The sequence below is a fragment of the Aquarana catesbeiana genome, linkage group LG06, assembly GCF_042186555.1.
Source record: "Aquarana catesbeiana isolate 2022-GZ linkage group LG06, ASM4218655v1, whole genome shotgun sequence".
NCBI lineage: Eukaryota > Metazoa > Chordata > Amphibia > Anura > Ranidae > Aquarana > Aquarana catesbeiana.
Genome location: NC_133329.1, coordinates 29,789,518 through 29,805,529, shown reverse-complemented (window position 1 = coordinate 29,805,529; position 16,012 = coordinate 29,789,518). Strand labels below are relative to the sequence as shown.

General features: G+C 44.6%; 1 protein-coding gene across 1 annotated transcript in view; it reads left to right on the top strand.

The window, feature by feature from the left end:
* The first annotated feature begins 8,686 nt into the window (after positions 1 to 8,686).
* LOC141147928 (transmembrane protease serine 9-like) overlaps positions 8,687 to 16,012 on the top strand; it is a 73,520-nt gene continuing 66,194 nt past the window's right edge. Inside the window, exon 1 of the mRNA XM_073635087.1 lies at positions 8,687 to 9,223. Coding sequence (XP_073491188.1) covers positions 9,187 to 9,223 — 37 coding nt within the window. The 5' untranslated portion in view covers positions 8,687 to 9,186. The remainder of the gene's footprint in view (positions 9,224 to 16,012) is intronic.

Sequence of the window (16,012 nt, the reverse complement as noted above, 5' to 3'; positions counted from 1 at the left end):
CCCTTCTTCAAACAAATAGAGGTATATCTTTCTCACTTTCCAAACGGCTGAACCCTACACTATTCCACAATGATTCCTGGAACAGACAGATGCCCCATAACACGGGGGTTGTTTGCCCATTTCATAGATAAATGCAACATATTCACCAACACACCAAGGATCTTCAATTGTAGTCCAAAGGCTTTTATTGCAGTACATCACAAGAATAAGTGCAACGTTTCGGGGCCTTGCAGGACCCCTTCGTCAGGCATGTGATGATCTTTCTGTAATAAAAGCCTTTGGACTACATTTGAAGGCCCTTGGCGTGCTGGTGAATATATACAATTATCTATGGTGTTTCCAGTAACCAGCTGGTAGTCACTACAGTACCCACTACCGATGAGCCCTGTTTTCAACAACAGGTGTCACCTGCTTAACACTGAAAAAGCATTAGGAGAACTGCTGCTAGTGGCCTATTTTCCATATTGTATTATTGGACCTTTCCCCTCCTTCCTCCCGAACCCCACCTGAGTCTTGACTTGTCTATCGCTTCAAAACTGTTGTAGAAACTATAAGTTTTATAAACAATAAAAGAGAGGTAAAATGATCTGTATATTGCACCTTTTTCTACTCTTGTAAAATGATTTAAAAACTTTAATAGGCAAAAAAAGAAGATAGGTCCTAAAAAAAAACATAAAAAGAGAAATGCTGCCAACAGCCTTTTTTCCCAAGTCTTACTTTGTACCTTTCCCTCTCTCCCCTAAACCTACCTAAGTTTTATTTTGTCTATCCACTCATAACTGGTTCAGAAACTTCAAGTTATCGAATAAAAAAAGAGGCAAGAGAAAGACTAGTACATTACAAGACTCTTATGCCGCGTACACACGGTCGGACTTTTCGTCTACAAAAGTCCAACGGACGCTGACGGACTAAAGCTGGCTGGTAATCCGATCGTGTGTGGGCTTCTCCGGACTTTCAACTGACTTTTTTAGCCTCAAATCCGACGGACTTTAGATTTGAAACATGCTTCAAATCTTTACGTCGTAAGTACGACGGACCCCGAAATCCGCTCGTCTGTGTGCTAGTCCGACGGACAAAAACCCATGCTAGGGCAGCTATTGGCTACTGGCTATGAACTTCCTTATTTTAGTCCGGTGTACGTCATCACGTACGAATCCGTCGGACTTTTGTGTGGTCGTGTGTAGGCAAGTCCGTTCGTTAGAAAGTCTGCTGCAAGTCCGCCGAAAGTCCGCCGGAAGTCTGTCGGACAGGCTGTCGGACTTTTGTAGACGAAAAGTCCGACCGTGTGTACGCGGCATTATGCCGCGTACACACGGTCGGACTTTTCGTCTACAAAAGTCCAACGGACGCCGACGGACTAAAGCTGGCTGGTAATCCGATCGTGTGTGGGCTTCTCCGGACTTTCAGCAGACTTTTTCAGCCTCAAATCCGACGGACTTTAGATTTGAAACATGCTTCAAATCTTTACGTCGTAACTACGACGGACCCCGAAATCCGCTCGTCTGTGTGCTAGTCCGACGGACAAAAACCCATGCTAGGGCAGCTATTGGCTACTGGCTATGAACTTCCTTATTTTAGTCCGGTGTACGTCATCACGTACGAATCCGTCGGACTTTTGTGTGGTCGTGTGTAGGCAAGTCCGTTCGTTAGAAAGTCTGCTGCAAGTCCGCCGAAAGTCCGCAGGAAGTCTGTCGGACAGGCTGTCGGACTTTTGTAGACGAAAAGTCCGACCGTGTGTACGCGGCATTAGAGTATGCTGTCCAGTTCTGGGCACCAGTCCTCAGGACGGATGTACTGGAAATGGAGCAAGTACAAAGAAGGGCAACAAAGCTAATAAAGGGTCTGGAGGATATTAGTTATGAGGAAAGGTTGCGAGCACTGAACTTATTCTCTCTGGAGAAGAGACGCTTGAGAGGGGATAGGATTTCAATTTACAAATACCGTACTGGTGACCCTACAATAGAAATAAAACTTTTTCACGGAAGGGAGTTTAACAAGACTCGTGGTCACTAATTGTATGTTTATAGGAAAGGACCTCTATCTTTAGCGGTGTTTTGATTGAAATATGGGTTGTGGGAGTTTTTCATGTTTTTAGGGGAACATACACCCCCCAATGCTACTTTTAAACAATTTTGTAATAAAGAACCTTTTAACTAAATATTTGTGTATTGGCGATCAGTCTGTAAGAGGGTTTCAAGACCTTGAAAGTCCCGATTTCTTATTTACCTTTGATAATATAGTGGAGAAATCATAAAAATTCTACTTACATCTAATTAAGGTTCCAAGATACCAAGCAAACAGTCCTCAGCCTAGTGAATCTCTTGTGGAGAATACAGAATGTCTGTCTCTATGCTATTTTTTTTTTTATTTCTAGTAGCTCCCAATGCTAAGATGAAACCAAGCCTTACATGGGGTGCCTTGGGTTTTTTAGATGTGTTACGTAAAAAACAAAAAACTCTAATAGCAAAAGAAGTAAAGCATAGCAAAGAAGTCCAAAGAATATTTATCTCATAGGTTTTTAGGAGGTTTCTTTTTTAATAGTTAATAAGGAAACCTCAAGTCACTAAAAAACTTTGGTGCCTCTGCTACGATTACTAGACATGTGCACTGCCGAAAAAATGTGTTTATTTTCGTTTCATTTGTTTCTTTTTTTGTTTGTTTTTTGGGTCATTCATTATGAACGCAATTCGTAAATGCGTACATTAGTAAATTCATAAATTTGTGAATTCGTAAATTTGAAAATTCGTAAATTCGTAAATATGAAAATTCGTAAATTTGTAAATTCGTAAATTTGAATATTCAAAAATTCGTAAATTCATAAATTTGTAAATTTGTAAATTTGAAAAGAAAGAAAATCTTAAAATTTGAAAGAATAACTAACTAACTAACTAACTAACTAACTAACTAACTAACTAACTAACTAACTAACTAACTAATAATAACTAGCTATTAAATTATAGGTATTGGAATTTACTTTCAAATTTGGCTGTTAGTGAACGTAACGAATACAAATTTATGTGAAATTACGAATTATCCAAAATAACGAATGCCGCATCTGAACAAATGGAACGAAACAATTAATAATAAATAATAGTAATAATAAAACGTTTTTATTATTATTATTGTTGTTATTATTATTATTATTAGTTTGTTACGTTCCATTTGTTTAGATACGGCATTCATTATTTTGGAGAATTCGCAACTTTGGATCAGTTCGTATTTGTTACGTTCACTAACAGCCAAATTTCAAAGGAGATTCGAATACCTATAATTTTTTATTACTTTATTTTAATTAGTCATACAACACAGTCAAGGACATACAGCAGAGTATTCCAAAAAAAAAACAAAAAACACAACACATCATTGAAATTAAACATTGCAAATTAGAACCCAGTGTTTGGATCACCATCTAGAATATCTCTCCTATTCCACAATAGTAATGCTAGAGACATTGTTTTAACTTCTGGCGTACTCATCGTATAAAGAAAAGAGAGCCCTGTATACTGGCCAATCTATAGTCCCAGACCAGTCCTAATCAATTTTATAACTTAATATATGGAGAAAAAGAGAGAGAAAAAAAAAAGATTATGGACCCCAGGAGCCCGGATACAAGAAGCCAAAAAGGGAAAAAAAAAAAGAAAAGAGCAAAGAAAAAGAATAACGAGGAGGTAGGGTGGGGGGGGGAGAAGAGGATAGGGAACAGATATTTGGAGGTGAACCCCATGTGAGCTCGCTGAACGCGGAGGGGGGACAAAATGAAAAAAAAAAAAAGGGGGAACTGAGTCTTAGCTGTTCAGGTTACTGTCAAGGAGGGTTCTCCCCTCATCTGAAACCAGAAAAACATTCCAAAGTGACCAGGACTTGGAGTAGCGTTCCTACTAATGTCGGGCGGAGAGAACCAGTTCTTCCATTTTGCTGATGTCTTTAACTTTACGTAGCCACATCCTTACTGTCGGGGGTAATGGGAATTTCCACGCCAAACGGATACATGCCTTAGCTGCGTCTAGAAGGTGAAGAATAATAGATTCCTTATATACCTTTTCTGGTATGTGGAACGCATGAAGGAGGAAGAAAGCCAGGTCCTCGGATATCATACAATCTGTAAAAATTTTAAGAGTGCGTCTAACCTCTGTCCAGAAATGCTTTAATTTGGGACAGTTCCAAAAAATATGTAAAATGTTGCCCCTATCTCCCTGGCATCTCCAACATAGATCTGAGGAGTCAGGGAAGATTCTCTTCAGTTTCACTGGCGTTTTGTACCACCGGATGAGAATCTTAAAGTTGGTCTCTTGTGTTTTTGTACAAATCGATGATTTGTACGTAAACCTAAGAATACGTTGACGCTGTATTGTACTGAAGGATTTACCTAAATCCCGTTCCCATTCCCGAACACAGTTCAAGGAGTGGGTTTCCTCAGGCGTGATTAGTAGTTCATAATTGGCCGACAGTGTATGGGGCATTGCTCCCGTTTCCGAACAAAATTCCTGAAATGTGGTAAGGGGCCTGGTAAACAATCCGGGAGGGTGCTAAAGAAATTAGTGATCTGAAGAGCACTCCAAAATTTTAATATAAACATGCCCAACTGCGCCATCAGCTGCAAGATTGTCAACCACGCCCCCGCCTTTATATATTGGGATGCTTGTGTACAGCCTACACTCAATAAATGCCGAAAGGCTGCATTACCAAGCCCCGATGAGAAAAGAGGATTCCCCAGTATCGGGTACAGGGGGGGTGGTCTCCGTTGATATACCAATAGAGGAGAGCAGGTCTGAACAAAGTTTGTTAATGTTGCCTATTAAAGGGTGGTTGGTAACCTCTATAGGAAGGGAGGCAAAACACCAAGGGGCTCTGCCCAGAGGCACAGGTGATTGGGCATGTTCAATGTGCACCCATAATTTAAAGTCTATATGTCTTTTCCAGTCAATTACTCAACTCAAATGTATAGCTTGATAGCACTTATGTATATCCGGCATTGCCAATCCCCCGTGTCTCTTAGGAAGCATTAATTGGTTACGTTGCAGCCGAGGGTACTTATGAGTCCAAATAAAGTAAAAAAATAACTTCTGGCTCTATTTGAAATAGGTAGATGGGATATGGACCGGCAGTGTCTGTAAGAGGTAGAGAAATTTGGGGAGGATGTTCATTTTAATAAAATTGCAATGCCCGAACCAAGAATGGAGGCCGGTGTTCCATCTGTCCAGTAGTATCTTAACTCTTTGCAATAATGGGGGGAAATTTAGCTCAAAGATCTTGGCTATGTTGGGTGAAATCAGGGTACCCAAGTACGTTAGCACTTTGTCGGTCCATTTAAACCTAAATTTTTGCGCAATTGATATTTGAGGAAAATTAACCCCCATTGCCTCCGACTTAGTAAAGTTGATGCGAAGGTTGGAGAGAGAGCCATACCTCTCAAACTCCCTCATCAAATTAGAGAGCGTGATCAGAGGGTTCGTGAGAGAAAATAACATATCATCGGATAAGCCGAGATTTTATGCTGGGTATCTCCTATCTGTACTCCCGTAATGTCCTGATTTAGGCGGACTGTGCAGAGAAACGGTTCCAGTGGAAGGGCGAAGAGGAGGGGTGACAGGGGACATCCCATGACGTGTCCCATTAGTAATTTGAAAAGAGTCTGACAATACTCCGTTGGCCCAAACCCAGGCCGCCTGGTCAGAATAAATGGAGGTGATCCACTGCAGCATTTTACTGCCAAAACCTCCATAATGTAAAACTGCCAGCATAAAACTCCAATTCACCCTGTCAAAGGCTTTCTCTGCATCTGTACTAAGAAACACACACTGCGTCCGTTTTTTTTTTGTAAAGGTTATGTCTTTGATGACGCCCTGGAGGAGGGGTGAAACGCGTCGACGCAACATCCGGCTCACGCTTAACCAGTGACGCTTCTTCCTGTTCCTGTGGAACGCACGCTTACAGCGGCGATCACGGAAGTTTTTCTGATATGCCTGATTGCAACCATGTATCTTGTGATGCGCGAGTGATCTCTTTCTCCACAATACTTCACCATATTGTTTTTCCTTGTCTTTTTGGGTTTGATTCGATGGTCCATTTGCTACGATTTTAAGCCATCCATATTGCATTACATCAGAGGCATCATACTGCAGTACTTCAGGTGACTGACTGTCAGCATAGGTTGAAGAGATGTTATTTTCCAGTGAGGCCACTGTACAGTAGTTCAGCTTATGCCACCTATCTGGGACTATTCATTGCTATTGTATTATTAATTCACATTTTTAGCACATAACTATTATTGTCTTTATATATTCGGGATCAGTCACTGTCATTTAAATAGCAATTGTTTTTTGTCAGCACTTATCTTTATATTTATATCTTGTATATTTAGCACTTTATTCATAGAATGTATGGATTCATGATTATAGGATCATTGCACAGTGCACCTTCTATATAGTGTCACATTTATGGTTATAGCAGAATTGTATATTTCCGGTCGATTGTTCCGCCTACAAACTATAGTAGAATTCTAATGTTGTATGACACTAGTAATAATTTTATTTATTAATTATTATTACTAGTCAACCAACATCAGAATTCTTCTATAGCCTATGGGCAGAGCATTTGACCATAAATGTCCACTCGTGGCCACTGCTTCGACGAACCTTCATGTCAAATCTTTTCTGACAAGAAGTCCCCAAGTCATCACATCAATTCTATACATTTTGGATAAATCTGCTGGCTGAACTCAAACTTGGCCATTTTGCAAATCACAAAGCCCTTGATGTTGCCACTCCTCTGGTTGAGTGAGCTTTAACTTTATCCGGTGGCGGTAAGCCCTTCACCTTCAGAGTATACAGTGTTGGTAAGGACTTCAGAGTCTACAGTGTTGGTAAGGCCTTCAGAGTATACAGTGTTGGTAAGGCCTTCAGAATATACAGTGTTGGTAAGGCCTTCACAGTATACAGTGTTGGTAAGGCCTTCAGAGTATACAGTGTTGGTGAGGCCTTCAGAGTATACAGTGTTGGTGAGGCCTTCAGAGTATACAGTGTTGGTAAGGCCTTCAGAGTATACAGTGTTGGTGAGGCCTTCAGAGTATACAGTGTTGGTAAGGGCTTCAGAGTATACAGTGTTGTCTTATGGATCCAAGTAACAGTTATACTAGATGAGATCACCAATCTCTTCCTTGAATCATTGGGCTAGACGAGCCTTTTTCAACCAGGGTTCCTTGAAGTTTCTTCAGGGGTGCCTTGGCCTAAATAGCCTAAAAATTACCTGAAAAGGTATAAAAGCCAGCAGGTGGATCAAGCCTGCCTTTTAGTTACACAAAGCCACAGATTTTCATTGAGCACCTTCCAGCCAGTGGCATCCTAACAACCAGAGATCTCATCAGTGTTGATAAAAAGGGTGTTGATCGCCTGCACAGTATCCTTGTGTGCCTCTCCCCGGCCACCCTCCGTCAACACTGGAGTCACTTTAGCTGAGTGATGGAGAGAACCTGAGGAAGAAGAGAAACACTGGAATACTAGTCAGTACCAGTGTGCAAGTGTATATTTTCTTTGGAAGAATAAATCACTTCCAATGTTGGGTGTCCTACGTATGCTGATGCTGTTTCATTATATAAAACAATTAGAATTGTTTTTTACATTTTAGAATGGGGTGCATTGAGACTGTACATAATTTTAAAGAGTGCCTTGACTGAAAAAAGGTTGAGAAACACTGGGTTAGACAAACAGATTATCAGCTGTCCAGAAACATTTTGTTCTTCCCAGGTACAGTCTATTGCAATCAGTTGCACCACGTCTAGTCTACTGTAATCCTCCTGGCATAACTATGTTACTAATAAAGATAATGCCTGTAGCCAGGGCTAGCCCTACCATGGGTCCCAGTGGGTCCATTGGACCCAAGCGGAAGTTTGAACAGGGGTGGCCACGGCCTGGCAGTTTTACTGCAAAATACTGAAGTGCGTCAGTGCAGTTTTATTGCAGTATATTGAAGTGTGTCAGTTCAGTTTTAGTGCAGTGCATTGTAGTGCATCGGTGCAGTTTTACTGCAGTATATTGTCTCATTTCTATAAAGATCCATACAATGAATATTATAAAATCTGTCCTTTCTCTACCTTTCTCACCTTTGAAAAGAATGAAGCCCGCACTATTCCGTGATGATTCCTGGAACAGACAGACAAGACACTGTTTGCCCACCTTTTACAGGTTTCATGTCCTCAACACTGGAATCCCATAAAGAGAACTGTATTAGTGGCTTCTTTTTCAAGTTGTAATTTGTATCTTTCTCCTTCTCCCTCCCCTAACTCTATTCCCCTGTACACACGATCGGACATTGATCGGACATTCCGACAACAAAATCCATGAATTTTTTCCGACGGATGTTGGCTCAAACTTGTCTTGCATACACACAGTCACACAAAGTTGTCGCAAAATCCGATCGTTCTGAACGCGTTGACGTAAAACACGTACGTCGGGACTATAAACGGGGCAGTAGCCAACAGCTTTCGTCTCTTAATTTATTCTGAGCATGCATGGCACTTTGTCTGTCGGATTTGTCTACACACGATCAGAATTTAAAGGATCAGATTTTGTTGTCGGAAAATTTTATAGCCTGCTCTCAAACTTTGTGTGTCGGAAATTCCGATGGAAAAAGTCCGATGGAGCCCACACACGGTCGGAATTTCCGACAACATGCTCCGATCGCACATATTCCGTCGGAAAGTCCGACCGTGTGTACGGGGCATAAGGGTGTATTTTCTTGTCTATCAACTCAAAACTATTGTAGAAACTGTATGGTAATAAAAAAAAAAAAAAAAAAAGAAATAGAATGATTTGTATATGGCACATTCTTCTGTTCTTGTAAAACTATTTAAAAACTTTAATAAGCAAAAACAAGAATAAGAAACCTATAAAACCATAAAGAGAACTGCTGCCAGTGGCTTTTTTTCCAAGTCATACTTTGTACCATTTCCTTCATTCTTTCCTAACCCTACCTGTGTCTTATTATGACTATCCACTCATAACCAGTGCAGAAGCTATAAGTTATCAAATAAATAAAAAAGGGGGGAGGGAATTACATATATGGCATGTGTTCTGCCCTTGTTAAACAATTCAAAAAAGAATGACAATGTGAAGATAAAATTGCGTTCTTCACAGAACATAGAGAGAGAGAGAGAAAGAGAGACTGCTCAATATCTTCCACTGTTCCAAAATGGGAGCACTTGCTGTACTCATCCTTATCACCACAGGTAAGTAGCTCACTGAAAAATCTCAACTGATCTTAAAGTCTCACGTAGGGTCGACAAACAAAAAAATGTCTGATTTTGCACTTAGTAAAAAAAATTTTGTTGTGGCTCAATTTTGCCCATTGAGCTTCGTAGACAAAATCTGCTAAAGATCTAGTAAGTAAATCTACTCTCTTATTTATTCATGCATCTTTTGATGCCCATTTAAAGTCGTTTCAATTATTTTATTGTTCTTTTCTTGTGTTTTTTTCCCCCCTTTTTTTCATGTGTCTACATACTGTTTTTGGCACAAGTACAACCAGCACCCAGCACAGGAAGAAGTACACTGTCGGCAGCTGGGTTTTACCATCAGAACCTCCAGCGCTGGCCTCTAGTGTCTGCACACACAAATCCCTCCCTGCTCTCCCTATACAACAGAGGAGAGGGCGGGCGGAGTATCCACTCGGCCGCTCTAGCCTCACACCCGCAGCATCAAGAGAAGCCCGTGGCAGCAGCCTGACCAGCCACAGTAAGTTTAAGATTCTGTTCTGCGGGGAGTGGAGTCCATGCAGTCAACCCATGCTGGATAGGCTGCATGTGATGTGACACAGGCTGCATGTAAGGAGGGACTCTGCTGGGGGCACCTGATGTAAGGACGGACTGCTGGGGACGCCTGATGGCATCTGGTTGTAGGCGACGTGGCTAGTGACACACTCGGGACTCCCACTGATTCTGCATTATGGCTCATTTATATCTGACCTTTTCCGAGAAGAAACATTGAGGGAATTCTTGTGAACTTCTTCTTCGGGGTTCCCGTTGCTGTGGGCTGCCTGCCCGATGTAGTGAGAGAGGACTCGGAGGCTCCATCATCCCTGGACATTTCCACAACTAAGCTTGTTCTGACCCCCCTGAGTAAGGGCGGTCGCAGGCTTTCTGGTAAGCCTTCATCTTTACCATTTGGTGGTGGGCTGCACGGGAGGTGGATCGAATATTCCCGAATCCTGCAATATATCTTCCTCCGGATCTCTTTTGGATTTTACACATTGTTATTTGGGACACTTTTTTGAACTTTTTATTTTATTTTTCACTTTTGTTATTCTTTTCACACATACCTATTTCTGGCATGGTCCCATATTTAAAAGGAATATCACTATGTATTGTATAGATATAAGCTTTAGATGATTATTTTTGGTGTATTTACATTGTTTATTCGGCATTACACCCTAGCATTATCAGAGATTGTGCACCAATTTCTAATCACCAGTTACACTCTTATGTCCAGCGCTACACTGATTGCTGTATATGCATCTTTTGATGCCCATTTAAAGTCGTTTCAATTATTTTATTGTTCTTTTCTTGTGTTTTTTTCCCCCCTTTTTTTCATGTGTCTACATACTGTTTTTGGCACAAGTACAACCACAACTTTTGGGGAAAAAACTTTCTTAATTTTGCTTATCCCTAACTATAACACCCTCAAGGCCTTCATGGGGAAATGTAATAATACAAAAAGAAGAAAGCTTTATAGTAAGGAGTTTGTAAAGGGTGTTTAAATATTTTATCCGGCTTTCTTGGGCTAAGAGAATTACATATCTACATCCTATCCCAGAGTACGGGGTATAGTTTTAGACATCCCAGTGTAAAATGTACTTAGAGGTCTACAAGAGGTAAAGTGATTGGCAACTAAATTAAAGGGATATAAAATCTTAGTAGAGCAAAGATAAGATAAGCTCTTAATTTTTTTTTCAAAGACAATTATAATATTGTATTGTATTGTATTATATGGGTGATTGTGACTTTCGCCAAACATTCTCTGGTGGAGAACCAAATGTTTTGTCATTTGTGTATTGATGATTTTAGTTTTTTATTATTAGTGTAGCGGTACCCCCGTGAGGGCTGCTGATTTGGTTACTAACATCCGCTAATCACCCTGCTGCCAATCCGCCATCCACCACTTTAAAGACAATGAACAGTCACTTTGGCCTGTTTTGTTGCTTTTATTGTGGGGTAAAACTTGGATGGGAGAAAAGTGAAATATGAGATGCCCATGATACAGCCATAGGCGTGCGCACGGGGTGTGCCGGGTGTGCCTGGGCACACCCTAATTACCCCGAGTGCAACACGCACAGCAGCAGTTGGGTGGCCAGTGCTGGAACTCTCTGTGTTCCAGCAGCGGCACAGAAAGGAGATGCAAGCAGCGTGGCAGCGGAAGCTGGGTGCTGGAACCCTCTCTGTGTACCAGCACCCAGCACAGGAAGAAGTACACTGTCGGCAGCTGGGTTTTACCATCAGAACCTCCAGCGCTGGCCTCTAGTGTCTGCACACACAAATCCCTCCCTGCTCTCCCTATACAACAGAGGAGAGGGCGGGCGGAGTATCCACTCGGCCGCTCTAGCCTCACACCCGCAGCATCAAGAGAAGCCCGTGGCAGCAGCCTGACCAGCCACAGTAAGTTTAAGATTCTGTTCTGCGGGGGAGAGGAGAGCTGCTGTGGGTATAGGACAGGGAAGGTTGAAGAGCTGTAACTCCAGCTGCACTGGAAGGAGAGGAGAGCTTACGCTTGGGGAGATATTGTAGGGGGAGAGCTCTGTAAACTGGCGTAGCATCCCCTGAACTTTTTACAATAGCACACGTCTGAACTCTGTAGCCTGTGCATAGGGAATTCCTGAACTCTGCACTCTACGTAGCGCACTTCTGAACTCTGCACCCTGCAAGCAGCTCACCCTTGAACTCTGTACATAGCACACACATGATTTCCGCACCCTGTACCTAGCTCACTCCTGAACTGTGCACCCTGTGTGTAGTGCACGCCTGAACTCTGTACTCTTTGCATAGTGCATACCTGAAATTTGCACCCTGCATGCAGCTAACGTCTGAACTCTGTACATAGCACACGCATGATCTCTGCTCACTCCTGAACTGTGCACCCTGCATGTAGCGCACACCTGAACTCTGCCCTCTACAGTAGGTGATCGCGATATTGTGTCAATCTCGCCGCATTTATCGGTGAGATTTGACACCTGCAAGCCCCATCGCGGGAGCCAGCGCCGAGGTGGCTCACTCATCGTGAAAGGAAACTTTTTTTTCCTTCCACGATGAGTGACAGGCAGTGCTGACAGCTGTCTGGTATGAATCCTGAGGGGGAACGCCACGCCAAATTTTAAACGAAAAAAACGGCGTGGGTTCCCCCCCAGGGACATACCAGGCCCTAAGGTCTGGTATGGATTGTAAGGGGAACCCCCTACGCTCAAAAATCGGCGTGGGGGTCCCCGCAAAATCCATACCAGACCCTTATCCGAGCACGCAGCCCGGCCGGCCAGGAAAGGGGGTGGGGACGAGCGAGCGCCCCCCCTCCTGAGCCATACCAGGCCGCATGCCCTCAACATGGGCGGTGGGTGCCTTGGGGGAGGGGGCGCCCTGTGGGCTCCCCCACCCCAAAGCACCTTGTCCCCATGTTAATGAGGACAAGGGCCTCTTCCCGACAACCCTAGCCGTTGGTTGTCGGGGTCTGCGGGCGGAGGGCTTATCGGAATCCGGGAGCCCCCTTTAATAAGTACATGGTACCCCTACCCATTCATCTAGGGAAAAAAAACACGGCAAACAGGTTTTAAGAGTAATTTATTAGGCAGCTCCGGGGTCTTCTTCCGCCTTCGGGGGGGTCTTCTTCCGACTTCTCCCGGTGTTCCGCCTCTTCTCCCGGGCCCCTCTGCTATCTTCTTCCAGCTCTTTTGCCAGCCGGGGCCCGGTCTGCTGCAGCTGGCTTGTCGCCGCTGTCTTGTCACCGCTGTCTCGTTGCTTCTTCTATTCTCTTCTTCTCTTCTTCCGATGTTGACACCATGCTCTCTCCGGCTGGAATGCTGTGTGCGAGCTGCGCAGCCATTTATATAGGCGGTGACCCCGCCCCCTTGTGACGTCAAGGTCCCAGCATGCGCAGGGACTCTGGGGTCACGCCCCCTTATGACGCCAGAGTCCCTGCGCATGCTGGGACCTTGACGTCACAAGGGGGCGGGGTCACCACCTATATAAATGGCTCCGCAGCTCGCACACATCATTCCAGCCGGAGAGAGCGTTGTGTCAACATCGAAAGAAGAGAAGCAGAGAAGAAGCGATGAAACAGCGAGACAGCGGCAACAAGACAGCGGCGACAAGACAGCGGCGACAAGACAGCGGCGACAAGACAGCGGCAGCAGACCGGGCTCCCACTGGCAAACGAGCTGGAAGAAGATAGCGGAGGGGCCCGGGAGAAGAGGCGGAACACTGGGAGAAGTCGGAAGAAGACCCCCCCCCGAAGGTGGAAGAAGACCCCGGAGCTGCCTAATAAATTACTCTTAAAACCTGTGTATTGTATTTTTTTTTTCTTGACACTTTTTTCCCTACGTGAATGGGTAGGGGTACCATGTACCCCATACTCATTCACATAGGGTGGGGGGCCGGGATCTGGGGGCCCCCTTATTAAAGGGAGCTCCCCGATTCCGATAAGCCCTCCGCCCACAGACCCCAACAACCAACGGCCAGGGTTATCGGGAAGAGGCCCTTGTCCTCATCAACATGGGGACAAGGTGCTTTGGGGTGGGGGGGCCCGCAGGGTGCCCCCCCATCCCCCAAGGCACCCACCCCCCCATGTTGAGGGCATGCAGCCTGGTACGGCTCAGGAGGGGGAGGGCGCTCGCTCGTCCCCACAACCTTTCCTGACCGGCCGGGCTGCATGCTCGGATAAGGTTCTGGTATGGATTTTGGGGGGACCCCCACACCGATTTTTCGGCGTAGGGGGTTCCCCTTACAATCCATACCAGACCTAAGGGCCTGGTATGCCCCTGGGGGGGAACCCACGCCGGTTTTTTTATTTAAAATTTGGGGCGGCGTTCCCCCTCAGGATTCATACCAGACAGCTGTCAGCACTGCCTGTCACTCATCGCGGAAGGAAAAAAAATGTTTCCTTTCCCAATGAGTGAGCCAGCGCGACATGCACAGTACCCTGTCGCCGAGATGGGATCGCGCTGGAAACACAATCTCGCGGTCAGGTACTGTACATAGCACACTTCTGAAAGACGGAACTTTGTACATAGCACACACGTGAACTCTGAACCCTGTACCTAGCTTACGCCTGAACTCTGCACTCTGTACATAGCGCATTTCTGAACTCTGCACCCTGTGCGTAACGCACGCCTGAAGTCTGCACTCTGTGCTGGTGCACTCCTGAACAGTACACTCTGTATGTAGCATTCTCCTGAAACCTGCACACTGTACGTAGTGCACTCCTGGGCCCTGCACTCTGTATGAAGCAAAAGTTAACCCCCCTCACCCTGCCACACACACTTTTTGTTGCCATCTCCCTGGTAGGGGCCCCAGTGTATCACTTTGTCCAGGGGCCCATGATACTTTTAAGACCACCCTGGCTCTGTGTGTAGATGGGGAAGATCTCCCACTGATGGTTCGGCTTATAAGAGAAGTGTGGAAGCACATGTGTGTGTATATATATATATATATATATATATATACACACACACACGTGTTTGAACTTTGAGGGGCACACCCTAATGCAATAGGCTGCGCACACCTATGGATACATCACATTCCTGGAATTACATGTGGCCTTGGCCTTGTAGCTTTATATTTCCGTGCATTAGCGTCTTTACTTTTAGGATTGTGCAAATCTTTTACTGAGTACTGAGTAATCCTTTACTTAGTTACTGAGTTGCTAGCTTTACTTCCAAAAGAACAAAAGGAACCACTGGTAAACCTGAATGATCTTGTCCTATGAGTCAAAGAACCAGAGGTGCACACAGCTTCCATCTCCAGCTTCTATAAATCGGACAGTCAATCAGTCTTTGGAAGGTATCACCAGTGTGCTAACCAGGCCAGAGACGACACAACATCTCTCCCCGCTGACCTGACACATGGCAATAAACGGACTACTGATTCCAGCCAGTCCATCACTAACAATGCTGTGTTTCCTGGCCACAGCACTCTACACTGCTCTGACAAGTTTCTCTTCTTCTGTTACACTGAACTTCTCCTCCAGAACAGTTCTGTGTCCCCGGTCACAGAATGCTAGTCCAGTTCCTCCGCTTGACTGCTACTTCCTCTGCTTGATCTTCTTTACGTCCGAGTCCTGTGTTCTCCGGTCACAGCAGCCTGATGTACTCCGCAGAGATGAAGATTCTTATCTTTAGTTCCTTCCCAGAGGTTCCTCCATCCCTCCTCCGCGTCCACCGCATCCCCCACGTGGGACGCGTGGAACAGCACCTCAACTCTCCATGCTGTCTTTCTGCTCCACAGAACTCCTCCATGGAAGCATGTGACCCCAGCTTATATGAGGGGCCTGTCAATGCAAGTTAATGATTGGTCAGGGCTCCCTACATGAGCTGCCTGCCACTCAGGTCTCAGGTCCAACCTCCCTTCCAGAACAATCCATCTGAAAGCAGAGAAGGCATCTCTGAGCCAAAGTACAGTTGGCCACACCCCCCCACTATACTGACACTCCCATTCCCAGATCAAAACAACCAGGCCTGAAATGAAAACACAGGCCTGGCTAAATTTACCTGCACCTGGGCCCTGCAGCTAGAAAAATACTACTCTAGCACCTACCTTTAGGTAGAGGGTGTTACATTAGTTTACTCTTTTTTTCTTTTCTTGAAACAAAAATAATGAGGATAATAAGGGGCAGTTTCCAGGCACAAGAACTGGTCCAGGATAGTTGAAGGAGCTTCCATAACCCTAAGGAGCAATTTAAAGCCAATTACATCCTTATGCAGCGCACACACGGTCGGGCTTTTCGACCGGACTTGTCCGACGGACGCCGACGGACTAAATCCG